At 42.9% G+C, this 27,635-nt stretch overlaps 1 protein-coding gene across 25 annotated transcripts in view; it reads right to left on the bottom strand.

The window, feature by feature from the left end:
• The window catches only part of RUBCNL (rubicon like autophagy enhancer), a 161,847-nt gene that overhangs the window by 65,130 nt on the left and 69,082 nt on the right, over positions 1-27,635 (bottom strand). For 19 of the 25 annotated variants that reach the window (XM_063791849.1, XM_054664791.2, XM_063791845.1 and 16 more), the window contains 12 exons: positions 26,944-27,026; positions 26,249-26,459; positions 21,321-21,419; positions 20,742-20,802; positions 19,648-19,780; positions 17,693-17,838; positions 14,637-14,701; positions 8,319-8,557; positions 7,487-7,548; positions 3,654-3,807; positions 2,946-3,036; positions 1,168-1,701 (listed from right to left, as the gene is read on the bottom strand). In XM_063791849.1, the coding sequence (XP_063647919.1) occupies positions 1,589-1,701; positions 2,946-3,036; positions 3,654-3,807; positions 7,487-7,548; positions 8,319-8,557; positions 14,637-14,701; positions 17,693-17,838; positions 19,648-19,780; positions 20,742-20,802; positions 21,321-21,419; positions 26,249-26,459; positions 26,944-27,026 (1,457 nt within the window). In that variant the 3' untranslated portion in view covers positions 1,168-1,588. 25 annotated transcript variants of the gene reach the window in all.

The following is a 27,635-nucleotide window of genomic DNA, read 5'->3' as shown; positions in this document are numbered from 1 at the left end:
AGGCAGGTGGACTTGAATGTCAACCCCAGCTCCATCATGCACTTCCTGTGGGAACCTAGGAAAGTTATTTCTCTTCTCTAGGCCTCAGTTTCCTTGCCTGTAAATGGAGATATAGACATCTACCTCAGAAAGGAATGTGAACATACCACTCTTACCCTTGATTCTTAACAGGGAATAGGAGCAATGGGCAAGAATGAAACATTGTTTGAAGTCTGGTTTTATTTATTCTATGTGCCTCTACACTTCTATAATACTTAGAAAAGATCTGGCTTAAATAATGGATGTGAGCACAGTTCTGGCAGAGGCATTGCGGATGAGAAAACAATTGACAGAATGAGAAGACTGAATGAAAAGAGATTGACAGAAGTCATTCATTTCTTTCATGTGCTCAGTACTATCCCATTGAATAAAACACACCCATACACATGGCTGGATGGGGTTAGGGGACAATCTGTGACGCTTTATTGCCTGCCTGTGCTGTCTGAGAAAATCAAAGTAGGTTTAGTTAGGGCATGTGAATCCCAGGGAATGTAATGCCCAAGCCCTAGGTTGCAAACTGTTCAGTCTAAAGGTATACCATGAAGGGACCCAGCCTCAAGGCCCCTTTCTCAAGTGGGAGAAAGTATATAGACAGTAGAAGAAAAAAGAATAGGCTCACATGTTTCAGGAAAACATATAAGAACTATTAGAAAAAAGAAATTCATAAAGGTTTTGTGATTCATTTAACCTTATTAGTCGATGTCTATGAATTTAATGTTATTACTAGAATCACACTGTTCATTATTTCCCCCAGTTTGTTTAAATCTGCAAATACCTTATGTTCAGTTTTACGTCTGTTAAAGCAAGATCCTCAAGGGCAGGGATGGAATTCTACTCACTTCTGCGTCCCTTGACATTGCAGTGTGTGGAACAGAGATGACAAATACAGGTTCGATTTGTGCCACCTGAAAGAGTGCCATCTAGAAGCAGTTGCTTCAAACTGCACTTCAATGGGACCCACACGCCCTGCTAAGCAACTCAAACTCATCATGAAATAAATCTGCAGAAGAAATGTGTACTCTCTATTCAAACTCTGGAGTAAACAAAAAGTGTATGATTGACACAATCACAAAATGGCATTTAAGTGGAAGTCTGTTTCCTGAAGAAATAAAAGCCAGAGCAAACAGATTTGGGGTCATATTTTTGTTCACTGAAAGGACCAACCAGTTTCATCAAACAAGCTTTAGAGGAAGAGAAATTGAGTAATTCATCTTGTCAGTTACAGTTCACATATATGCACACACATACAAACTGGCTCAGCATCAGTGAAACATAACTATTCAAATACAAAAGTATAAAAAACCTCTTTAAAAAACCAATAGCAGCCAAAACAGAACATTTGTAAACAAAACCACTACTATCAGCCCTGTGCTTAAACACAGAATCTGCATTCTTTTGAAACATTAAGTATATGCAATAAAGAGAATATAGACCATCTTTTTCCTTAATATACAATACCCAATATCTAAAACAACGTCACCAATAATAGACACAAATCGGTGTTATCATAAGGCATGTTGAACAGTCTTTTTCACAGTACTCAGGGGCATCATGTTGCTGCAGAGGCCACACTTTCCAGAAGTTTTCTCCTCACTGTGATCCTCGCACACCGGGGGCACTCGGAGGACTGGAAGCACTGTTTGTGAAAGCAAGCCCTGCACGCTGCAAGCAACGAAGAGAGCCGTTAGCAAACGGTCTATCTTGTTTTCTCACATTTCTGCAGACATTCGTCTCCATCCTAGGGAGGGAGAGGGGTCTGAATCCAGAGCCCAGAGTCTTCTAAAAAGAAACCAGCCAGGCTGAAACGCACGTTTCAGCAGGTCACATTTCAGCAGACCTGTTGGACTCTTCCAACAGGTCATGAACAGGAGGCTCAGAGAGCCTGATGTAACGGACACTGCAGTGCCCCCTGGATCTGCTCAAGCACTGAGGCAGGCGTTTCCCCAGCTGCCGAGAGAGGTGGTGGCTGATAACTCTTGGGAAGCCACATTGTTTCTCTAGATATGGCCCTACATCGAGAAAGCTGCTTTCTCCCCTTCCTGGCACCAGCCTGCATTCAATGACTGATCACTATATAGTGAGCAGGCCGGCCCCAATTTGTCCCCAGTTTGGAACAATGCTGAAAGGCCACCAAACTCCAGAGCTCCCCGTGAGATGAGCTGAGGGCTCCACTGCAACCCCACCACAGTTCAACTTCTCCCTCTCCCAGTCTTGCTGCCTGCACACCCCTACAGGTATTAAGTTGAAGAACACGAAACTTTTTGTAGGCAAATCTCTGCCCCAGAGTCTCTTTGCTGGGGAGCCAGTCCTGCAACACTGCCTAAAGGGTTGGGGAGACAACACTGGAGTGGCCTGAGAGGAGGATATGCCCCTATCAAGGGTGAAGGCAGAGTTCATTACCAGGATCTCTCCCATTAAACAGAGTTTACAGAACACGGGATTCTCTCGGGCACTAATACCACAGAAGGGTCGCCAACCTTTTCTGTAAAGAGCCAGATAGCAAATGTTTTAGACCCTGAGGGCCATGTGGTCTCTACAACAGCTACTCAACTCTGCCTCTGTGGCACAAAAGCAGCCAGAGACTTCACCACTGGGCATGAATGATCCAATTACAAGACAGAGAGGTGGGCACAGGCAACAAAGGGACCATCTCCTCTATCCAAACCCTGCACCAGAAGACATTATCCTTTATCCCTGCCCCACCCAAATACTCCTCCTTCTGTGCCCAAAACTTCATTATCTCCAATCCAGCATACAAGCACACACCAGCATGACTATACTTTAAATAACTGTGCTTAAATTATTAAGCTATTATTCAGCTTAAGTTAATTTTGTGCTTAAGTTACTAAACTTAGTTTAATTAGTTAACCTATTATTAAGCTTATGTTATTAAGTTATTAAGATACCTGAACATCTTCTACATGTTGCTGTCTGAAATGGGAAGATGACAGTCGTATTCTGGCAAAATTCACAAATAAAGCCCTTTCCTTGACACAGCTGTAAAAGAAGACATCAAAAAGTTACAACCTTCTCTTGATGGAGAAGCTGAGTTTTCACTATTACAGAACTTTATAAACATCAGTGTTTCAGTGTCTATGATTCCAGCCTCCAGAAGGAAAAGGATATTGTGTTTTGCAGCAATGAATGGGTCAGAATCAAAAAAAAGATAAAAATGTACATTCATCCAATTCCATATCAAAGCAGTTTTAAAGTACCAGAGTAAGGTCCTAATTATAAACATGCACTCTGAAATGATCTAATTTCATTTATCATTGCTGCACTACAATTCTTCAATCCGTGTAGACACAGAGCCTCCTGTTCCATTGAATCCTGGTTCCACATGACTATACTTGGTGCATCAGGGCAGAGTGGGCCCTGAGCAGAACTGGGCACCCAGATGAAGTCCATTGGTCCAGGCTTGCATCCTGGCTCTGCCACTTACCAGCAGGGGTATCTCAGCTGTTACTTCACAGCTCTGACCTCAGTTTTCTCATCTCTAACTAGGTCACCGGCACTTCCCTCAGGGTTTGTGAGAGTTAAATGAAGTCAAGTGCGGAACACCCAGCACAGGCCCTGGTGCATCGGGAACGCATCTGCTCTGGGTGCACCCTCACCTCACAGCCAGCCACATGTGCAAGGGAAGCTTTCAGAATGTCCTTGAGTAAGGGTGCCAGCAGCCCTTTCTTGATCCTGACCAGGTCCTCAAGGGAGAACAGGTGGAGCTCATCAGTCAAGTGTCCCGGCACCTGCTCGAACTCCTTTAATGCACTGCCAGAGAGGAAACAAAGAGGAATTCAGAAACCCACCCACACAGAGGACAGGGAAGAATGGGGCCAGTTGTTTTCTCTTGGCACTCACACTTAATTTTTTTTTTAACTCAATTTAAAAAATAAATAGCTCCAAGAACAACAGTGAACCATGCTCGCCACCATTCTACATGTTGCAAGTTTGCTTGGAAGCCAGGAAGTTAAAATTCCATGAAAGCTGATTTCAAAAAGCTGAATAAGCAGAGACCTGTATCTCTTACAGCCTGCCCATGCACACATTGAGCAAAAGAAAACTGAGCATTAGTTTTTTAGGTCTTAAAGAATGTGAACCTAGTACCCTTTGATTACCAAGTAATCAAAATTCCTACCTTATTTCTTACAGCTACATTTCAAGTCTATCAGCCTTATGGACTGTTGGCTCAGCTGCGAAAATTCTCACTCACTCGGCAAGCCTATGACTTCCAAATGCACGAGTCAGGCACTGAGCTTAAGGCTCATGCAGCCAACTGCCAGTGGTCATGGTCCCTAGGGCATTCAAAACTTCATCTTCTCCAAACCCGGCAGGTGTCGACCTGAATTCTCTCAATGGCTAGTAGAAGCACTATTCCCTGCACTTCCAAGACAGCCATGGCCTACACTGGACTTGGCATGCTACAATGCCAAATTCTCTTCAATTCTGCACCCAGCCTGAGGTGCCCACTCCTGCGGCATCCTCTGCCTGGAGAATCCCCAATCCCTCTTCTTTGCTCCACCTTACTCTTCAAGCTCAGCCTTTTTCTCCTGGAATCCTTGCTTGTTGTCTACCCTATCTCACTCCTAACTGAGCTAAATGCTGCCTCCGTTTGTATCCTCATGGTCCCCCGACACGTGTCTAACACTCAGTCCAGCAGTGATCGGTTGGTGCTGACCATCCCCCTGGACTTAACACAGATCTACTAATTTTTTTTATCTGAAGCCCAGAATGGATATTCAAGATTTTTTGTACAAGGTAGGAAGTATAGGTATTGTTCTATGCTGTGGATGAAAAAACCGAGGCCCTGAGACCAATGCCATGCCAAGGCCATGAAGCAAAGGCTCAAAACCAAATGACTCCAGAATACATGCTCCTTCCCCCAAAATTTAATTAAAAAGCAATACATCATCAAAGATTAGAGACTGAAAAAAACGCTTTAAAGCTAAACCATTTATTTAAAAACTCTATAATTCCACCAAGTACAATAAACAATCTTAACTTCCTTGAGTAACCTATGCTTTTTCTACTTAAAAATCTCTCTCTCAATGAATTCATGCCTAAGTCTTTACTGGTTGTATAGTATTCTATTCTACGGACATGGTATTAATGTAAGTACTGCCCTATTATGAACACCTAGATTTTTAAAATAATTTCAACTTTTATTTTAGATTTGGGGGTATGTGTGCAGGTTTGTTACACAGGTATATTGCAGGACACTGAGGTTTGGAGTATCAATGATCCCATCACCCAGGGAGAGAGAATAATACCTCTTAATAGACTTTTAATGCCTTTTCTTATTTAAAAACAAAACTAGTAACCCCAGCACTTTGGGAGGCTGAGATAGGCGGATCACCTGAGGTCGGGAGTTTAAGACCAGCCTGGCCAACATGGTGAAACCTTGTCTCTACTAAAAATAACAAAAATTAGCCAGGTGTGATGGCACATGTCTGTAATCCCACCTACTTGGGAGGGTGAGGCACGAGAATCGCTTGAACCTGGGAGGCAGAGGCTGCAGTGAGCCAAGACTGTACCACTGCACGCCAAACTGGGTGACAGAGCTAGACTCTGTCTTAAAACAAAACCAAAAACAAACAAAAAAAACTATACTTTAAATCTCTGCCTATATCCATCGGTATGTCCTTAGGATAAACTTCCAAAAGTACAATTTTTGAAGACCATGGTTCCACTTGGTTAGACATGCCTCCCTATAAGGGGTTTTAAAAGGCCCCTGGTATATTCATGGTCATATCCACTTTATTCACAATAGCCAAGGAGGGGAAGCAACCCTAGTGTCCACGGATGAATAGATGGATTAAAAAAATGTAGTATATACATACAATGAAATATTATTCAAACTTAAGAAGGAAGGAAATTCTGGCTGGGCGCGGTGGCTCATGCCTGTAATCCCAGCACTTTGGGAGGCCGAGGCGGGCAGATCACGAGGTCAGGAGATCGAGACCATCCTGGCCAACATGGTGAAACTCTGTCTCTACTAAAATTACAAAAATTAGCTAGGCGTGGTGCTGCATGCCTGTAGTCCCAGCTACTTGGGAGGCTGAGGCAGGAGAATGGCGTGAACCCGGGAGGCGGAGCTTGCAGTGAGCCAAGATCGCGCCACTGCACTCCAGCCTGGGCGACAGAAGGAGACTCCGTCTCAAAAAAAAAGAAGGAAGGAAATTCTGACACATGCTACAACATGAATGAACCTTGAGGACTTTATGCTAAGTCAAACAAGCCAGTCACAAAAAGACAAATACTGTAAGATTCCTCTTATATAAGGCATGTGTGTGGGCAAAATCATGGAGACAGAAAGTAGAATAGTGGCTGCCAGGAGTTAGGCTAAGAGGAAGAGGGAATGGGGAGTTGTTAAATGATACAGAGTTTTAGTTTTGCAAGATGAAAAGAGTTTGGGGGCTGCATGGTGGTGATGATTGCATAACGATGTTAATACTTTAATGCCACTGAAGTGTATTCTAAAAATGGTTAAGATGGTAAATTTTATATGTATTTACCACAATTTAATGATAACAATAATAATAATAAAAAGGTCACTGGCTAGAGTTGTTCATCCTCCAACTAAACCATTCTTCTTAATGAGTTAAATTCTCCATTATACGGTTAGGCTGTGTCCCCACCCAAATCTCATCTTGAACTGTAGCTCCCATAATTCCCACATGTCATGGAAGGAGCCTGGTGGGAGGTAATTGAATCATGAGGCACGTCTTTCCTGTGTTGTTCTCATGGTAGTGAATAAGTCTCACGAGATCTGATTTTTTTTTTTTTTGAGACAGAATCTCGTTCTGTCTCTAGGCTGGAGTTCAGTGGTGCGATCTTGATTCACTGCAACCTCTGCCTCCCGGGTTCAAGCGATTCTCCTGCCTCAGCCTCCCAAGTAGCTGGGACTACAGGCATGCAGCACCACGCCTAGCTAATTTTTGTAATTTTAGTAGAGACAGAGTTTCACCATGTTGGCCAGGATGGTCTCGATCTCTTGACCTCGTGATCCACCCACCTCGGCCTCCCAAAGTGCTGGGATTACAGGTGTGAGCCATTGCGCCTGGCTGATCTGATGGCTTTATAAAGGAGAGTTCCCCTGCAAATGCTCTCTCTTTGCCTGCCACCATGTAAGACGTGCTTTTGCTCCTTGTTCACTTTCTACCATGATTGTGAGGCCTCCCCAGCTATGCAAAACTGTGAGTCAATTAAACCTCTTTCCTTTATAAATTACCCAATCTCTGGTATGACTTTATTAGCTACTTGAGAACAGACTAATGCATCCCACTATTGGCTTAGTAATTCAAAGAGATGGCATGATTTCCCAAGGAAAGCCATGAGGTCATCACTGTGCTAAGAAGCCCTGTGTAATGGGGGAGCCAGATGCAGGAGGCACTAATAGGATTAGCAGATGTATGGAGGGAAGGCAGCCTGTCCCAGCTGAGAATAGTACCTGTTAGCAAACCTACAGGTCTTCAACAGCTTCTTGATATGGAAGAGCTGCTCCTGAATTTCCTAATGGGAGAAACCAAACACGGGGAAAAGTTAAATGTAATAAATGACACGGGAAAAGTGCAAGTCAAATTTAAATGTTATTTCTAAGCTTGAAATGCTGCATTTGTATAAAACAAACCTTGAAAGCAAACCGCCTATACAGCAAGCCTTCACAACTGAGTCCGCTGATCCACAGAGTGTGCCCTGGATGGATCCAGGTTTTGTAGAACCTAAAACTTACAGAACTTTGGGGCCTTCTTCAAGAAAAACATAATACTAAGTATAAGATTCAGTGTGGGGCCTTGGAAAGAGCCTGTGCAGGAGAGGGGCTCCAAAGTGTAAGCTTCACTAATTTTTTTTTTTTTTTGAGACAGGGTCTTGCTCTGTCACCCAGGCTGGAGTGCAGTAGTGCAATCTCGGCTTGCTGCAACCTCCACCTCCTGGGTTCAAGTGATTCTCCTGCCTCAGCCTCTCAAGTCTCGAGTAGCTGGGATTACAGGCGTGTGCTACTATACCTGACTAATTTTTTTTTTTTTATTTCTAGTAGAGATGGGATTTCACCATGTTGGCCAGGCTAGTCTCGAACTCCTGACCTCAGGCAATCCGCCCACCTTGGCCTCTCAAAGTGCTGGGATTACAGGCGTGAGCCCCTGCGCCCAGCCGCTTCACTCGCTTTATGATCCATTTGCCTCTTAGAGGATGTATCTGTGGGTTCCCCAAGCTAGTGTGATGTGCATTTCCTGCCACAGGACACTTCCAATGAGAGGGATGGGGTTGGGGCTGCGGCTCACCTTCACTCTGTCCAGCTCCTTGGCTTTCGCATACAGGCTTTGGCCGATGCTCAGCAAATTGAAAATGGGCTGGTGCCATATGCTGTCGAGCAGCCGTTTGGAGAAATTGCTGACGTAGTACTTCTTGAAGTCCCACATCATCAGGATTCGGGCAGGGATGCACGACTCTGCATATGAGTGGCAGCAGTCACAGAAATACTTCCCTAGGTATTCGCAGTACCGGAGCCGCTTCACAAACTCTGCCAAGCATACCGGAGGGTGAGTGCCACACCTGGTGCTGAAAACCTATCCTGGTATACCCCGACTTCCAATTCCTACGCAAGATTCAAAGACTCTGATGACTTGTTTCATGATGATAAAGCCATACTCAACCTCATGACAGCTGGGAAGGCTCCAGCAGAGACTTGGGGAATTAAATCATGGCCATTCATGAGCTCTGCTCTTGTGGAACAGATGTCAGAAAAACAAAACCTTCCCAAAATACTCCTGGATTTGGAAGATGGAAATTGCAAACTGCAGTGTAGCAAAAGGAACATTCATTTTAGGATCTGGAAATCTGAGTGGGAGTCCAGACTCCTCTCACTAGCAGGAAGACTGAAGGCAGGTTAGGCTAACTATTCTGAGACCACAAAATGCAACTCAGAACTGGATCGAGTGTTATTACACATAGGAAAAGTGCTTTATAAATTGTGAAGCAGTATATATACAATGTTAGGAAGCAGCATCATAAAGACCTTGATAAATCAATGAGAAAAAAATACAAAAATGCACAAAGGATGGGAATAGGTAATTCACGGAAAGAAGAAATGCAGATAACTAACAGAGAAAAACAATCTCAGAAACAAAAAAATGCATATTTTAAAAGTGAGGCTGAGCACAGTGGCTTGTACCGGTAATCCTAGCACTTTGGGAGGCCAAGATGGGAGGACTGCTTGAGCCCAGGAGTTCAAGACCAGCGTGGGCAACATAGTGGGACCCCATCTCCACAGAAAAAAAAAAAATTAGCCAGGCAATGTGGTGTGTGCCTGTGGTCCTAGCTACTTGGGAGGCTAAGGCAGGAGGATTGCTTGAAGGTGGAGGCTACAGTGAGCCATCATCATGTCACTGCATTCCATCCAGCCTGGGCAACAGAGCGAGACCCTGTCACAAATTGATGACAAATAATAAAATTAAATTGAAATGAAATGAAAGAAAAGAAAAGTGAGATACTCTGTTTTGACTCAGCCTGTCATAAATTTAGAAGACCCAGAACTGGTGCAGTATCTAGAGGAGGGCATCTACATCTAGCACTGATAGAACTAATTTGTAGGAAGACATTTTTGTGATAGACTTCAATTCTTACATGTGTAACAGTAATCCTGCTTCTGTTACTCCATCAGACAGAAATGCTAACAGGCACACATAGTGATATAAAAAGGTGTTCATTACAGCACATTTATAATGGGGGTGGCAGCCAAAATGTCCATCAAAAGGCAATTGGTTAAATAAGTATGGTGCACTCAACATGAAATGCTGTACAGCCCATAAAGTACACGGAAGAGCATGGGAAGTGGACATCCAGTTACAAATAGGTATAATGTGATCTCAATTTTATTTAAGAACATATATATAAACATACACTAAACATATATTCACTGTCTAAATCCCCACCAAAAAGCCAACAGTGACTATTTCTGGAGGGTAGGGGAAAGAAGGAATTTTTGCTCTTTACACTTTTTTTTTTTTTTTTTTTTTGAGAAGGAGTCTCGCTCTGTTGCCCAGGCTGGAGTGCAGTGGCATGATCTCAGTTCAGTGCAACCTCTCCCTCCTGGGTTCAAGTGATTCTCCTGCCTCAGCCTCCCCAGTAGCTGGGACTACAGGGCGTGCCACCATGCCCGGCTAATTTTTGTATTTTTAGTAGAGATGGGGTTTCACTATGTTGGCCAGGCTGGTCTCAAACTCCTGACCTCAAGTGATCCACTCATGTTGGCCTCCCAAAGTGTTGGGATTACAGGCGTGAGCCACCACGCCCACTGCACTTTCTAACCTACTAAAATAAACACTCATTGACCACTTTTGGAAATGTGTCTAATAAAATACATTAACAAACAAAAGGTATAAAAACTAATGCAACAAATACCTGTGCACTCACCACCCAGCTTCAGAAAGAAAACAATTCAGTTGAAGTCTTCTATGTGCCCCTCCCTCAACACTAGGTTCTGACATGAACCAAGTTTGATATTTATCATTCATAGTTTGAGTCATGTACGTCTTTGTAACTGAAATACCATACAGCATAACACAAATCTTAGTTGCCATATACTGGGAGGATTAATGAAATCATGGATGGGAAAGCAGCTGCTGTAGAACCCGTACACTGTAGATTCTGAAGATCATTTCCAAATAATGGCTTTAAAAATAAACAAGGCCTGGCCGGGTGCGGTGGCTCACACCTGTAATCGCAGCACTTTGGGAGGCCGAGGTGGGCAGATCACCTGAGGTTGGGAATTTGAGACCAGCCTGACCAACACGGAGAAACCCCATCTCCACTAAAAATACAAAATTAGACTGGAGTGGCGGTGCATGCTTATAATCCCTGCTACTTGGGAGGCTAAGGCAGGAGAATTGCTTGAACCCGGGAGGCAGAGGTTGCAGTGAGCCAAGATTGCGCCATTGCGCTCCAGCCTGTGCGGGCAACAAGCGTGAAACTCCATCTCAAAAAAATAAAAATAAAAAATAAACAAGGCCTGGCTGGGAGCGACCACAGAAATGAATCTTGCTGAGTACTTACTCTGTGCCACAGATCAGTTAAATGTTTTACGTTTACTATCTCATTCTGTGCTCGAAAGTCTGTGAGAGAGGGATAGTTATTTCCCCTATTTCACTGATGAAAGCACAAGACACTGAAGTTAGGCAACACGCAGGGCCACACGAACAGTATGTAGGCGGGCAGGATTCCAACCCAAGCCTGGACTGCGAAAGCTCCAGCCCACAGCCATCATGTCCCACTCCTCCTCCGCTGCATTCGATGGTGGGAAAGGGAGAGGGAGCTAATGCCTTTGCACTTGCCCAAATTGTCCCTCAGACCCAGGTCACACTCTGAGTTGATGTTTAAAAGCAAACAAATAAAGAGTTGTTTTTTGTTATTCATGATAGTTATGTTCTCTAGAGTCGCCATGAACACTGAATTAGTCAATACTGAACCACTGCTCCTGGGGGAAATTCAGGGTTAGGCACCTGTGAGCTTCTGGTAGCAACAGTTTCATCTACTCCTCAACACACACTCAATATCCATTCACTCATTCATCAAACTTCATTGAATACATGCTGTTATACTATCAATACAGAATACACTAATGTCCATCTTTTTTAATTTCCTAAGTCCTTTAACTAAAACAGAATACAAAGTGACCTAAACCAGTGGTTCTTGGCCAAGGGTGATTTTGCCTCCCAAGGGGCATTTGCAAATGTCTGGCGCCATTTTCAGTTGCCACTGGGAGCTGCTTCTGGCATCTACTGATGCTGCTAAACATCCTACAGTGCACAGGACCCCCCACGACAAAGTCCATGGTATTGAAGTTGAGAAATCCTGCTCCAAAACACAACTGTCCTCATTTTATGAAAAGTCAGCATCAGGGAGTTGGGTGGAAGAGAAATATTCTAGAACAGAGATGTCCGGTATAACTTTCCATGGGGATAAAAGTGTTCTATATCTGTGCTGTCCAATACAGTAGCCATGAGTTACGTGTGGCTATTGAGTACTTGAAATGTAGTTAGTGTGACTGAGGAACTGAATTCTTAATTTCAATTAATTTAATTTTAAATAGCCAGGTGGACTAGTGCTACCATACTGCATAGTGCAGTTCTAGAATAAAGCTAACTAAAGAGAATCAATAACTAAATGCAATGTATGAAATTTGATTGCAACCTAGATGGAAAAAATAGCCATAAATGATACCTTAAGAACAAAAAGGACTAGGAAGTAGACAATATAGAGAATGTTTTTAATTTTTTTGGTGTGATAACTTGTTTCTTATCCTTATTTTTGGGATATACTGAATTAGTAAAGGGTAAAATGTCATGTTCAGTGTGTGGAAATTGAAGGAGACTAAGGAAAACATGACAACTAAATTCAACATGGAATTCTGAAACAGATAAAGGATGTTATTGAAAACCTGGTGAAATCTGAATAAAGCCTGGGGTTTCATTAATAGGACTGTACCCCATGCTAATTTCTCAGGTTGAAACTATGATTATGTAAGATGTTAGCGGTAAAGGAAGCTGGGTGAAGGGTGTACAGGAACTCTCTCTACTCTTTTTGCAATTCTTCTGTAAGTCTAAAATTATCTCAAAGACAAAAGTTAAAAAAAATGTATCCTAGAAGCTAGAGGAATTTAACAGGAAAAGCCCAAAATTATTTCTATGCTGTCTACAATCTGTGCTCCGCCTACCTCTGCAGCATGTTTTCTCCTCCTATTCTTACTCTCTGGCCACACAGGGTTTCTTTTACTTGCCACAGGCCCTTTGCACATGACGAACACCCCTACTTCTGTGGGCAATCACTTTCCGATGAAACCTCTTACTCCCAGCTTCTCAAGCTCAGATGAAGTTCCCTTGCTGTAAATCCCACGGCACTCTTGACTGTTTTGTTACGTACATCACTTTGTGTTACATACACTTACTTGGCTGATGAGTGTATCTTCCCTAAAAGATGATAGGCAAGCTCCCTGAGGGCAAGGCCACTGTACAAAAGTGCAGACACACATCTCCATACCTGAACAAGCTTAGGGAAATAACAAAAAGTTGGTGGAGCGATAGTCATATGTGTACAGTTTCTGACTCATGCATTCGATATTTACAGAAGCGCCAGGATACAGTGGTTAACCAAAGAGACATGTTCCCCACTAGATGTGCTGGGAAAATGACTCATTCAAAGAAAATCAGCAACAATGGTGATGCCCGTCAGGCATTATCATCCAGTGTGGGAGAGGAAGCCCAGATCGATTCCTGCTTGCTATTTTTATCTCTTGAAGTAGGAGCTCCTCATAGTCTTTTTCCTTCAAAAACCGACTATCAAAGGCTAAGGGAACTCTTTCCACAAAGCTCCTCTTTCCAGCCTTTTGCAGGTCAGACATACAGGTACCATCAGAGCAGAACAAGTGATTCCCAGTCTCAAGGGGGAAACTTGCATTTCTGACTGAGGAAAGCCCGAGCTTTTTTTTTTTTTTTTTTTGAGACGGAGTCTCACTTTGTCATGCAGGCTGGAGTACAATAGTGTGATCTCGGCTCACTGCAACCTCTGCCTCCTGGTTTCAAGGAATTTTCCTGTCTCAGCCTCCCGAGTAGCTGGGATTACAGGAGCCTGCCACCCATGCCTGGCTAATTTTTTTGTATTTTTAGTAGAGATGTGGTTTCACCATGTTGGCCAGGCTGGTCCTCAGGTGATCCACCCACCTCAGCCTCCCAAAGTGCTGGGATTACAGGTGGGAGACACCGTGCCTGGCCCAGGAAAGCCTAATCTTCTAGGCCTCAGTTGGCCCAGGAATGATCCTCTCAGGCTACCTCCTCAAACTCTCAGAGAAGTTTGGCTAGCTCCTTGTTAAGCCATTCCTTTACTCAACAAATATCTTTTGAAGACCTACTATGTGCCAGGCACTCTTCTAGAAGCTGGGAATAAAGTAATAAATATAACAGACAACACATGTGGCCTCACAGAACTTATAATCTAGTGTTGAAGACAGATAATAATAAGACACATTAGTAAAATATAAGACACTATTTTAGAAAGATTGTGCTAGGAATACAAAATAAGAAGGAACTTCTAAGAAAATATTGTGCAAGAAAATAAAGAAAAAAAATAAGGATGGGTAATATAAAGCGTTCATGGGATTGTCTGTGGCCAGCAGTGGGGCAAGACAGGTATTTTAGATAGGGCAGCAAGGGAAGACCTCGTGACTTTGGAGTGAAAATGTGAAAGAAGCAAAGGAATTAGTCATGGGGGTGTCTGCAGAGAGAGCATTTGGGGGAGAGAAAACCACAAACGCAAGTATGTCGGAAGTGAGCCTGGCATTTTCAAGGGGCAGCAGGAGGCCACATGGCTGGAGCTGATGCCCAACAGGGAGAGAACTAGGAGGCTGGTCCTGGTGTCCTCGGTCCTAGTTGGTCACACAGCCTTGTCAGTCATGATGGACTCCTCATGAAAAAGAGGGCAACTTCTCTGAAGCTCTTATAACAACTTCTCATCAAAGGCATCTCTCACACAAGCAATGCGCTGCCCTACTTTGCTATTCTGGACCTTGTCATCACATAATAAGCAGGCGATCCATTATCCGTACTTACTAGGCTCTACTGGAGTTCCACAGCCGGCACAGAAAAAATTCTGGGCTGCCACCACAAGGTCCCTCCTGAATACGAAAAATAATACTAGTTACATTTCAGAGAAGGCCAATGGCACATTTTTCACTAATTAGAAAAGAAATTGCCATCGTGATACTTTTCTCAACTAAGGGCCTTAACTTTGTCACTTTTCATTTGGGAAAGAAATAGATTTATTCAATACAATTTTCTAGTTGAAATCCCTGGGTCTTTTAAAGCTATGACTAATTTTTTTTATTTTTCATTTTTTTTCCTGAGACAGGGTCTTGCTCTGTCACGCAGGCTGGAGGGCACTGGCATGATCATAGTTCACTACTGCCTCAAACTCCTCGGCTCAGCTCAAGCAATCCTCAGCCTCCTGTGTAGGTAGCTAGGACTACATGTACACGCCACCATGCCCAGCTAGCTTTTTTTGGCTTTATTTACCTTTTTTTTTTTTTTTTGGTAGAGATAGGGTCTCTCTATGTTGCCCACACTGGTTTCGAACTCCTGGCCTCAAGTCATCCCCCTACTTCGGCCTCCCAAAGTGCTGGAATTACAGGCATGAGCCGCCGTGCCCAGCCTTAAAGCTACGTCTCTTTAAAAGCTTCTGCTAGGCTGGGCACGGTGGCTCACGCCTGTAATCCCAGCACTTTGGGAGGCCGAGGCAGGCGGATCACGAGGTCAGGAGATGGAGACCATTCTGGCCAAACCCTGTCTCTACTAAAAATACAAAAAATTAGCCGGGCATGGTGGTGGACACCTGTGGTCGCAGCTACTTCGGAGGCTGAGGCAGGAGAATGGCGTGAACCCGGGAGACGGAGCTTGCAGTGAGCCAAGATCGCGCCACTGCACTCCAGCCTGGGCGATAGAATGAGACTCCGTCTCAAAAAAAAAAAAAAAAAAAGCTTCTGCTAAAACCAAAGCAGAAGTCAGCATCACTGATAACTCCAAGGGGTTTTTAGGGAGGTCTCGATGCCCGTGTACAGGGTTCCAGCTCCAGAGAGAACCAGAGACATGTTATACAAGGAAGACAGTTCAGGGAGGCCATACACCAAAAGATGATGCACTTGGGAAATTCACAAATGGATCTAAAGAAATTTAGACGAATAAGAGGTAACATAAGACAAAGAAATCAAATCATTTCTGGTAAGAGATATTCCATTCCATTGAGGCATTTTCTTTCTTTTTTTTTTTTTTTGAGATGGAGTCTTATTCTGTTGCCCAGGCTGGAGTGCAGTGGTGCAATCTCAGCTCACTGCAACCTTCACCTCCCAGGTTCAAGCGGTTCTCCTGCCTCAGCCTCCCAAGTAGCTAGGACCACAGGCATGCACCACCATGCCCGGCTAATTTTTGTATTTTTAGTAGAGACGGGGTTCTGCCATGTTAGCCAGGCTGGTCTTGAACTCCTGACCTCAGGTGATCCCGCCCACCTCGGCCTCCCAAAGTGCTGAGATTACAGGCATCGGCCACTGTGCCCGGCCTGAGGGATTTTCTATTGAAGTGTTTATGCCATAGTTTTACATGTGACTTGGAAATACCAAGGAAATTATAAAATTTGTTTACAGTTCAGGATCAGCAAAAGATGGCCAAGGTAAAAATATGCTAAATCTCTGCCCAGGTGCCATAGTGAGGACCTAGGAAACCCCTAAAGAAAAGATACCCCAGGCTAAGGAAAGCAACCTCTCACGATGCCTAGACAGGGAGTTCTGCCCAAGCAGCCCCACAGACTTTCTTGGCATTCTCTCAAAAGAAGAAAAACGAAAGAAAGATCTAGTCTATAAGGCACCTCGGTGGGGCAGAGTCAACCTCTCTCTAGTCCCTTGGGCACAGTCAACAACCCTCACCGGTCCCTTTGTAACGCTTGGCAGTTTGCACACCAAACTGAATACAAACCAAGAGGGGTGGAAAAATTATACTTGGTTAAAATGTTTTGTGTATAATCTTTGATCATAATCTGTCCTATAGTCTCAGAACAAATTACAATTAAACTATTACTTTAAATTTATAGGTTTATTTCCTTTTTTGCATAATCTTAGTTGTTTTGTCTTTTAGAACTTTTGTTACTTCTTAGAGAACAAACATATTTTTATTTACATTTTGTTACATTTCTTTTGTTGGTTTTGAGATCGCGTCTCGCTCTGTCACCCAGGCTGGAGTGCACTGGTGCAATCTCAGCTCACTGCAACCTCTGCCTCCTGGGTTAAAGCAATTCTTGCTCCTCAGCCTCCCGAGTAGCTGGGATTAGAGGGCTGCACCCACCACACCTAGTTTATTTTTGTATTTTTAGTAGAGAGAGGGTTTCACCATGTTGCCCAGGCTGACCTCAAACTCCTGACATCAGGTGATCCCTGACCCCAGCCTAGGCCTCCCAAAGTGCTGGGATTATAGACAGGTGTGAGCCACCATACCCAGCCTCTGTAACATTTCTTAACTATAAGTGCTTTCCCTAAGATTAAATGTTCCTTTTTTAGAAGTTTGTTCATTCATTTTTATTTCACACTGATTGTTCTGGAAGATAAAGTGGTCCAGTCTTTTAAAATTATCATAGGCTGAGCGAGGTGGCTCACACCTGTAATCCCAGCACTTTGGGAGGCTGAGGTGGGCAGATCACTTGAGCCCAGGAGTCCAACACCAGCCTGGGCAACATGGTGAAACCCCATCTCTAATTTTTTTAAAAAGGAAACAAATTTAAAAAAATTATTGTATATAATTTTTAAGTTTTGATATTAGCCACTTTTAAAAATCCCCTTTAAGCCTATTTAATTTTGAGTTGCTATGCAATATTCACAATTAGGGTTGCATAGCTGAATTCTCAACTTGTCAAAACTTACAGAGCCCCCAAAAGTCCATGGTAAACAAGAGGAAAAAAAAAAAAAACCTAAGCCAGAAAATACAGCCAACTTTCCTTTCCCTAAAACAAATTTTCCTGTGTTCTTTAGCATATGTATTTTTTTCACCTACTGCCATAGAGAGTCAGGTGGGATCTGTCACAATGTGATTTAAATGGATTGGAGGCCCAAGCAACAGCCCATACTTACTTGAGTGGTGGATGAATATTAAATATGATTTGAAATCTAGGAGGAGCCCAGTCTTCAGTCCCTCTGATCCTAGACTTAAATTTAATTTCCTGTACTACATTCATACTGGATTCAAAGTCTTTTCGGACATGCTCTTCATTTACGACCTGCATAAGACATAAAATGATTTAGGAACAACTTAAGCATATTTCAAAGAATTTAAATTAAAGGAACATCTAAATGTATTTCCAACATTAAAATTTACCATGAAAAATTAACAGTGCTTTTAACTGAACTAAAGGGCATACCAAGAGCCCTCCACATCTCTAAAGCCATCTGCAAGAGAATTGCTTTAAACGCCACCCAGATGAGATCACTTTTCTTAGTATTTTTAGTTCATTTATTTCCAGACTTCAAATTTACTGTAAGTAGGTCATTTTGACCTGGAATGCATTTATGAATAGCAGAAGCCTCACCCCTCTTAGTCAACAGACTGACAAATGCTACCAATCAGAACCCCTATCATTATTAGTCTTCCCCAGAAACAGCTCTATTAAGACCATTCCCCTTGCTTACAAATGTTCAGTGCCTCCCCGCTGAACCACTGGACTTTCCTACTGTCATTTAAAATCCAAACTTCTCAGCCGGGTGCAGTGGCTCATGCCTGTTTTCCTAGCACTTTGGGAGGCCGAGGTGGGTGGATCACTTGAGGTCAGGAGTTTGAGACCAGCCTGGCCAACATAGTGAAACCCTGTCTCTACTAAAAATACAGAAGTTAGCCAGAAATTGCTTGAACCCAGGAGGTGGAGGTTGCAGTGAGTCGACCTTGTGCCACTGCACTCCACCCTGAGCAACAGAGTGAGACTCCATCTTAAAAAATAAATAAAATAAAATAAAATAAAATCCAAACTTCTCAAATTAGCATTCTACATCCTCCACAATTTGGCTACTATCATTCAAACCTTATTTCCATAAAGAACAACCTCTCAGACACAAATACTCACAAACGGGTATTATCCAACCGCACCGAATCACTCTGCTCAACGGCATAGCATGCCCCTCCACTTTTGCTGCAGCTCCCCTTTGCCAAGAACGTCCTCCCCCAACCTTTCTACCTGCCACAGTTCTGGCCAGCCCGATACTTAGCTCAAGTTCTGAAATCTGCAGTCAGCCTTCCTAAGTTCCCCTGGTAAAATTAAACACTCCTTCCTCTGCACTTCCAGGGCATTTTCCCTACCCCTGTTTTAGCCTTTGTCATAATGTTCTCTACCCTCAGAAGGCTGCTTGCTCTCTGACAGCAGTGAGCAGTGTGTTCCATGAGGGAACCAACATGTACTTTCCAATGAGGCAGCCTGGGCATGACTCCTGCTTCACAGCTGACCAGCCCTGCTGGGAGGCTGGGCCCACCACTTAAAAATAAAAATAAGGACAGCCTCTACCTAACAGGATACTTATGAGGATTAAAATGTGGACTGCTGGCCGGGCACGGTGGCTCAGGCCTATAATCCCAGCACTTTGAGAGGCCAAGGTGGGCAGATCACTTGAGGTCAGGAGCTGGAAACCAGCTGGCCAGCATGGTGAAACCTTGTCTCTACTAAAAATACAAAAAAGTTAGCTGGGCGTGGTGGCGTGCACCTGTAGTCCCAGCTACTTGGGAGGCTGAGGCAGGAGAATCGCTTGAACCCAGGAGGCGGAGGTTGCAGTGAGCTGAGATTGCGCCACTGCACTCCAGCCTGGGTGACAGAGCAAGAATCCATCTCAAAAAAATTAATAAATAAAATAAAATAATGTGGACTGCTGAGCACAGTCTCTGGTACACAATAAGTACTCAACACATGCCAGTTTCCTCATTCATTTTGAGTCTCCCCTAATATCCAGTGACCATACAAGGAAAGACAAATGTTTAAAGTGAACAGGGCAGGCAAAATGAGGATTTAGGAACTTTCAATTCAAGGTCAATTTTTTTTGATACTTACTATCGAGCCAGCTGCACTCAGGGAACCTGCCAGCTGAGAATTAACTACTGACAGTATCCAGCACTTCTGGAACACGCGGTACAGCTCTTTGGCTAATAGTTCTGCAGAATTGAAGTCTGGCTCATAAGTGACACTGAAATGTAAGAGATGCAAATACTGGAAAACTATATTCATGAGGAGTATGTTCAGGGTCTTCCTGAGGTTTTCAACTGTTCTTCCCAGCCCCCAAAACTCAGAAGAGGCTGTCATATGAGATGACGCATGAATCACTCACCAGGCATCTTACTCAACATGGCTCCTGCATGTTCAATAAATAAAGCATCTTTTATTTACTGAGGGCACTAAGACTTAGAGGTGTGGTGAAAGAGCACTGGCTTTAGAGTCAGAAGACCTGCATTCAAGCCCGACTTCTACCTCACAGCCTTCGTGTCCCGAAGCACATCCTATATATGAGTCTCAATTTTTATGTCTATAAAATGAGGTTTAAAAATACATAAATATATGGTCGGGCATGGTGGCTCACACCTGTAATCCCAGAATTTTGGGAGGCTGAGGCAGGCGGATCACCTGAGGTCAGGAGTTCAAGACCAGCCTGGTCAACATAGTGAAACCCCATCTCTACTAAAAATACAAAAAAAAAAAAATTAACCAGGTGTGGTGGCAGGTGCCTATAATCCCAGCTATTCAGGAGGCTGAGGCAGGAGAATTGCTTGAACCCAGGAGGCGGAGGTTGCAGTGAGCCGAGATTGGGCCATTGCACTCTACCCTGGGTGACAAGAGCAAAACTCGGTCTCAAAAACAACAACAACAAAAACATAAATATACACACACATACATACATAAAATTCACCCAACCTGTTTAACTGAAATGAGGATTAAATGAAAATGCATACAAAAGCCTTTTATATATTGTAAAACACTATAGAAACTTTGGGGGTGATTGTTTCATTTCTAGGTGATAATCTCCTAGATTCATGGGAACAAATCACTGGAACTAGCTAAAGTGGGCCCAGAATGTCAGAGGCCTAGTGTTCACACTGCCTCAGAGGTGACAGCCCAAGGGTCTATGTGCACTGTGCACGGAAGACAGATACCTCTTAGAGGAGCTGCAGGAACAGCTACAGGTTTCTGTGATATCATTAAAATCTCCAAGCTCTGTGGGAAAATAAAAGAAAGAGTGGTGAGGTCTTTTAGTCTGTTTCATTTAATCGCAGTCCATTTTATAAGAACACTAAAATCACTCCCTGCATCTCAGAAAGAGCAAATTATTCAGCATCTCCATGCTTCGGGTTCTGAGAAATGGACAGAACAGATAATGAGAGGACAGATAATGATCAAAGATGGGATTTCATCTGAAATTTCACCAAAATATAACTGAGAGGCCAAAGAGATATCCGACCATAATGAATATCTGCTTTTTCATTCAACTCTACAAGTGAGATGAGAGATTAGCTATCCAGACATTTGAAACAAGAACATCATATATATATATATATATATATATATATATATATATATATATATATATATATATCAGGGCCATAATCTGATTTTGGAAGAAGTTGGTTTGAATGCCACTGTAACGTAGTGTTGTGTGTGATGCATGTTAGTGTGTGTATGCGGATGGGATTGGGGAGGCAGCCAGTCACATCCAAACAGTTTCCAAATCTTACCTAAAATAACGAATTCATCAACATCGCATTTGCAAATCTCTTTCACATCATGGTAAGTACGTGTTTCAGTCACTGGGCTGACCTGTAACACAGCACAACCTAGACAAAGAAAGGAAGGAGGTTTTTACCAATAAGAAGAAAAAGAAAAACTGTACAACCTGCAACACCCAACTAAATAGAAATTGGGAAATGAAGAGGGCTAAAAGTTTAAGAGAATTAAACATTTCAACTTAAAGAATTAAAAAACTGGGGAACTATTTGTGTGTTCTTTTTGCACTATGATTAAGTGCCTGTAGTCCCAGCTACTCGGAAGGCTTTCATCACAAAGAAGCTATCTGCAGTCCATCCAATGTTTTAAAATATTGAAACACTGAAAGCATCTAAACGTTTAATAATAGGAAATTGATTTTGCAAATCACACAATTAAATACTATCATTTAAAAATGTAAATCTGCCAGGGGCAGGGGCGTGCACTTGTAGTCCCAGCTACTCAGGAGGCTGAGGTAGGAGAATCACTTGAGCCCAGGAGTTCAAGTCCAGCCTGGGCAACATGGCAGAACCCCCGTCTCTACAAAAAATACAAAAAAATTAGCCCAGTGTGGTGGCCTGGCCAGCGCCTGTAGTCCCAGCTGCTCAAAAGACTGAGGTGGGAGAATCACTTGAGCCTGGGAGGCGGAGATTGTAGTGAGCTGAGATCATGCCACTGCACTCCAGCCTGGGTGACAGAGTAAGACCCTGTCTCAAAAAAAAAAAAAAAAAGTGAAGACTATAGCAACATGATTATTAATACTAGTAGTATGAATAGTATTAATACTATTAATAATACTGATAATAATAGCATTAATAATCATTATTATATTATTAATATAATTACATAATCATTGTAAATATAAATTTGTAAAACTGTCTTCATTTGAATAAACATAGGAGAGAAACACAGAAAAAGGAATACAGTTGTTTAAGGAAATAGCCTAGCCCATAGTTTACATAGAAGTTATGTGGGCTGGGCGCGGTGGCTCATGCCTGTAATCCCAGCACTTTGGGAGGCTGAGGCAGGCGGATCACAAGGTCAGGAGTTTGAGACCAGACTGGCCAACAAGGTGAAACCCCATCTCTACTAAAAATACAAAAAAAATTAGCCAGGCGTGGTGGCAGGTGCCTGTAGTCCCAGTTACTTGGGAGGCTGAGGCCGGAGAATCGCTTGAACCTGGGAGGCAGAGGTTGCAGTAAGCTAAAACCACACCATTGCACTCCAGCCTAGGCAACACAGACAGACTCCATCTCAAAAAAAAAAGAAGTTATGTGAAGGGTTTTGCAGTAGGCTGGCTGACTTTAAGACAGAACCCATTCTAGCTGGGTGACGATGGACAACCACCACTTCCAGCTGCAGTTTCCTCATGGATAGAATGGGGGTAAGAGCACCCATCTGTGTTTTTCACTGTCTTTTGCCCATCATCCATAGTAACGTACAATTTACATTGTGACTTAGTACAGACACAATAATATGTTTAACTGATAAAAAAAAAAACTTTCAGGAAACATTGCTCACCCTCAGTGAGATGCACTCTGCTATTTTCTACCCTTGTTTTTTTTTTTTAATGTTCTCAGGACCAACTGGCAGTTTGAGTAATACCAACCCACCTCATGGAGGAACATCTATTGCCACAAATGTCACAAAAGAAGTACTTAATAAAAGATAAATATTTATATTTGGAGGATAGAAATATTCTTAATTTTCATTTAACATATTCATATTTATTCATGTTTTCTTAAAGTTTCAGCTACCATCAATTTACACCCAACCACTATTTATAAAAATACCTATTTCAGACAAGGCATTATACTAAACACAAATACAAAGAAGACAATTTCTCAGCCATCTAAGAGTTTAAAATCTCATGAAAGGCTGGGTGTGGTGGCTCGTGCCTGTAATCCCAGCAATTTGGGAGGCCGAGGCAAGCGGATCACCTGAGGTCAGGAGTTTGAGACCAGCCTGGCCAACATGGTGAAAGCTCGTCTCTACTAAAAATACAAAAATTAGCTGGGCGTGATGGTGTGCGGCTGTAATCCCAGCTATTTGGGAGGCTGAGGCAGAAGAATGGTTTGAACATGGGAGGTAGAGGTTGCTGTGAGCCAAGATCGCACCACTCTACTCCGGCCTGGGCAACAGAGAAAGACTCCATCTCAAAAAAAAAAAAAAAAAAAAAAAAAATCTCATGAGGGAGCTGAGATACTAACAGACCTAAACCACACACACACACAAAAAAACACAGTTGCATTGCATGGGCCTTGAGAAGTTCTGAGGCAAGGTTCTGCACTACACAACTCCAGGGAAAGATGAGCATGCAGATGGCACTGGAGCATTCTGGAGCACAACCTGTGTTTCATTCCACATGGATGGTGCTCCTCCCCTGGGATACAAACCAGGGAGCATGTCACAGTGACAGTGGCAGGACATTGCTTCTGAAGGATGCGAAGGATGAAAGACCTGATGTGTGGTTACTGGGGGAACCCACATTTCAGGACATCCTTCCCAAAGCCATGGGGGGAAATGTCTGCCAGCAACTATACACAGTCTAGTTCAACTACAGCCCACCATCCAGCCAAGGGGAATGGCAGGAGATTCCTGTTTAAAAGGCAGGAAGCAGCCGGATGCCACAAGGCTAAAAATTCCAGAATAAAATGTGGCAAAAGGTCAGCAAGCCATTATAGAGGATAAAAAGTTGTGATCCAGGAAGACAGATACATGCAGGATCAACTAGGGGAAACAAGTTGAAAGTAAAGAGAGAAAATTAAACCAAATCGGTATTAAAGAACTAAATTGTAGTCCTTACAAAATGACTAGCCAGAAGGCTACTGCAGCGGGCCAGGTAAGGGATAGAAATGGGAAATGGATGGAAGAGAAGTGATTACGACTGAGAAGTCAGAATTGATTTGTTTACTAACTAGAAACGGGACAGGAGCACAAGACCACAGAAGAAGGAAGAGTCCAGTATACTAAATAGGAATTACTTCTTCTCCACCCACATTCATTTTCTCCCTACTGGTAGCCTCAGAGGGCATGATCGTCCATATCAGATTTCCCCGCCCCCTGGCTGCATCTGACCAACCAGTTATGGACATCTAACCAAGGTAAGGCCCATCAGGTGCTCTGTCCTGGGATCTGGACTGAGGGTCCTGCAAAACTGAGTTGTTGAGCTGTGACCTGGCTGAGTGGTCAGGAAGACTGCAGAGCTGAAACTAGATGCCAGGGGTGGGTAGAAGTAGGTAGGCTACAGAAAAAGAATGAAGCAATTGCTAGAAAAGAAGAGATGAGAGGCCCAAAGTCCCTGAAAAGATAGACACTGGAGCTTTGTCTATACTGGTCATATGTGTCCCAGATATATTTCCCACCACTGGGTTCAGTGAGAATGTTCTATATCTTAAGACAAAACAACCCTTTTAATTTGAGCCAGTTAGTGCATTCAACAGGTATTTGATCATATACCTATTCTGTGCCAGGCATTATGCTACACACCATATGGAGTGAGTTCTTCCTTTGTTATTGAGTATTCCTGATTAACGTGTAGTAAAGGAAGTCAAGAAGAAAAGCAAGCTTTAGTGGTTTTCTTTGGAAAGAAGGGGATTGTGAGAGAGTGATGGAGAGATGACTAGTTTAGACATATTAAGTTATAGGTTAACTACGCCCACCTTTATGTTGCAGTGAACATATATCAACAATGAATAAAATGAAGCATTTTAAGTCACCCAGAAATGAAGTATTAAGTCACAGGTCCTAGGGGGCCAGCCAGACGGACAAGCCTCCAGCCATAGAGAGCAAGCACTTAGAAGAGATGTCCAGGACTGAAAACATAGATTCAGGAGATAATAGCTGAGAAGGAATAATTGAAGGTGTATAGTAGGTTAAATCTGCCAGGAAGCAAATACAGATTAAAAAAAGAATATAGGACTGGAGGCAGGACTTAAGAAATGGTAAGAAAGTAGCAAACCCTAACATGAGCTATCAGCTTAGGCACTCATCCCTCGGGGAAGAGCCCCCAGGTCCCAGAGTGAGCCGAGGCACTCCTCCTCAGTGACAGTGACGCACTGTGCTGGGTCCCCACCTCTGTTCTACAAGTTACCCCACAGGGCTTCTCGGTCCCATGCTCCAGCACGCAGACTCCTTGAGGGAAGGAGCACACCCTGCATACTGTTGATGTTCAGCACCTAGCACAGCACAGGCCCATTACTGAACGAAAAAAAGAAGATTCATTGGAAAAGGAAAGATGGTGTAAGAAGAGCTAGGAGAATGCCATGTGACAGAAAACAAAGGACGAGGAGACATCAGCCACTTTTATTTCCAGTGAAAAAGAAAAGTAGGATGAAGTCCAAGATTAAAAGAACAAAACAAAACAAAACATAGGATTTGACAATTGAACGGAGCATGATAACCAATCCTGACCCAAGATGGCAGAAAGGGTGAGGATTACAGAGGTTACTCAAGAAGTTTTTAGACAAAGGATTTAAAGACATACATTTGTCCTCCTTTATCTGCAGTTTTACTTCCCGTGGTTTTAGTTACCTGCAGTCAACTGGTCCAAAAATATTCAATGAAAAGTTCCAGAAATGAACAATTCTTAAGTTTTAAATTGTGCACCATCCTGAGTAGGATGATGAACTCCCACACGTCTTGCCATGTCCCCTCTGGAACATGAATCATCCTTTGTCCAGCATACCACACTGTATATACTACCCACCCACTAGTCACTTAGTAACCCTCTTGGTTACAAGAACAAAAAAAAAGGAGTGTATATAGAGTTTGGTACTATCTGAAGGTTCAGGCTTCCACTGGGGGTCTTGGAATATATGCCCCGTGGATAAAGGGTAATTACAGAGGAGATATATGTGAAACACATAACATACAGCTTTCTCATATTTGCCCAACTTGCCTTCATAGCCACTGTATGAAGAAGTAGAAGACCCAGACTCTTGCTTTATGTTGGTATCAAAAGTCATTTCAGAGTCAGGCTGATCACTCCCAAGTAACCCACTGACTTCTTCTTTACTCCAGCTCTCTGTCTGCTGTTGACTCAGAATGTTACACTTCATTTTCTCCATTGCTGATATAATCATATCTGCAACATAAAAGTGGGCATTTTCCTGCAGAAAAAGAAATCAATTAAAATACAAGCATAATCAACTTTTTCATGGAGGGTATATTAGATTTGAAAAATCAATATTGCTCTATTTAAGTGGAATTAATGCATATCAGTATAAATATTCATTTAACTGAGTTATCATAGGTCACTCTATGACTTATAGCACACATTGTCCAGAGACATAGATTCGGCTTACTATAATCAACGGACAACTCAAGTTGGATTTCTTGTTATACAAAACCTTAGGTTGGGGGAAGCCTAATGCCAGACATCATTCATCAATCACAGAAAACTTTCCAGCTGAGCACAGGCACTGCCTCGGAACCCTTCTTAGCTTAGTGTTTCTGGCAGTCTCCATCAATCAAATGCTGAAAGGAAACCTATTTGTAATGATTCATCAAATTGAAGTTTCCAGATTTAAATCAGAACAACACTATCTAAAGGATTAAGACTCTATGGTTAAAAAGAAAGAAGATAGCATTCACCTTTTCTACATCAACAGGCAGCACAAATACCTCTGGTGAGAAGGAATTCAAAGAAATGGTTCTTCTACTGACTTGAACAGCACCTGCCAATATAGCAAATTGTTAAAAATGGGGAAAAGGGAGTTTAAAGATTACCTAATAAAATAAAACAATTATAGGAAGTGGCTTTTAAATAATTTAAAAAAATAAGCACAATTCTAGAATAAATTCAGATGACAGGAAAAGAAAGATCTTTCCGATGGCAGGTCTTACAGATATTGCTTTAATGATGATCATTTCTAGGAGAGGCTGTTGGAGTAACTGGGAGGTATCCTCAGCCACCAGAGTGGAGGAGACCAATGAGGAAAAGAGGGTAGAAAGAGAATAGGGTCCTGGGAAATCCCAACAGGGGCTGGGGTAGAGTGAGAAGCCACAGTCCAAAAGCAGGGTCCTAAGGATTATGAGATCGCTTCTCTAGCTCATTGTGATTGATCTTAAACTTCCTTTTTTCTTCTTCTTTTGAGACAATATCTCGCTCTGTCACCCAGGCTAGAGTGCAGCGGCGTGATCACACTTTAGTGCGGCTTCAACCTCCTGGGCTCAAGCGATTCTTCCACCTCAGCCTCCCTAGCAGCTGAGATTACAGGTGCCACCATGACCAGCTGATTTTCTAAATTATTTTTGCAGAGATGGGGGTCTCATTAGCTTGCCCA

Source organism: Pan troglodytes, chromosome 14 (assembly GCF_028858775.2).
Source record: "Pan troglodytes isolate AG18354 chromosome 14, NHGRI_mPanTro3-v2.0_pri, whole genome shotgun sequence".
In the NCBI taxonomy this organism is placed as follows: domain Eukaryota; kingdom Metazoa; phylum Chordata; class Mammalia; order Primates; family Hominidae; genus Pan; species Pan troglodytes.
This window is presented reverse-complemented; position numbering and strand designations above follow the sequence as displayed.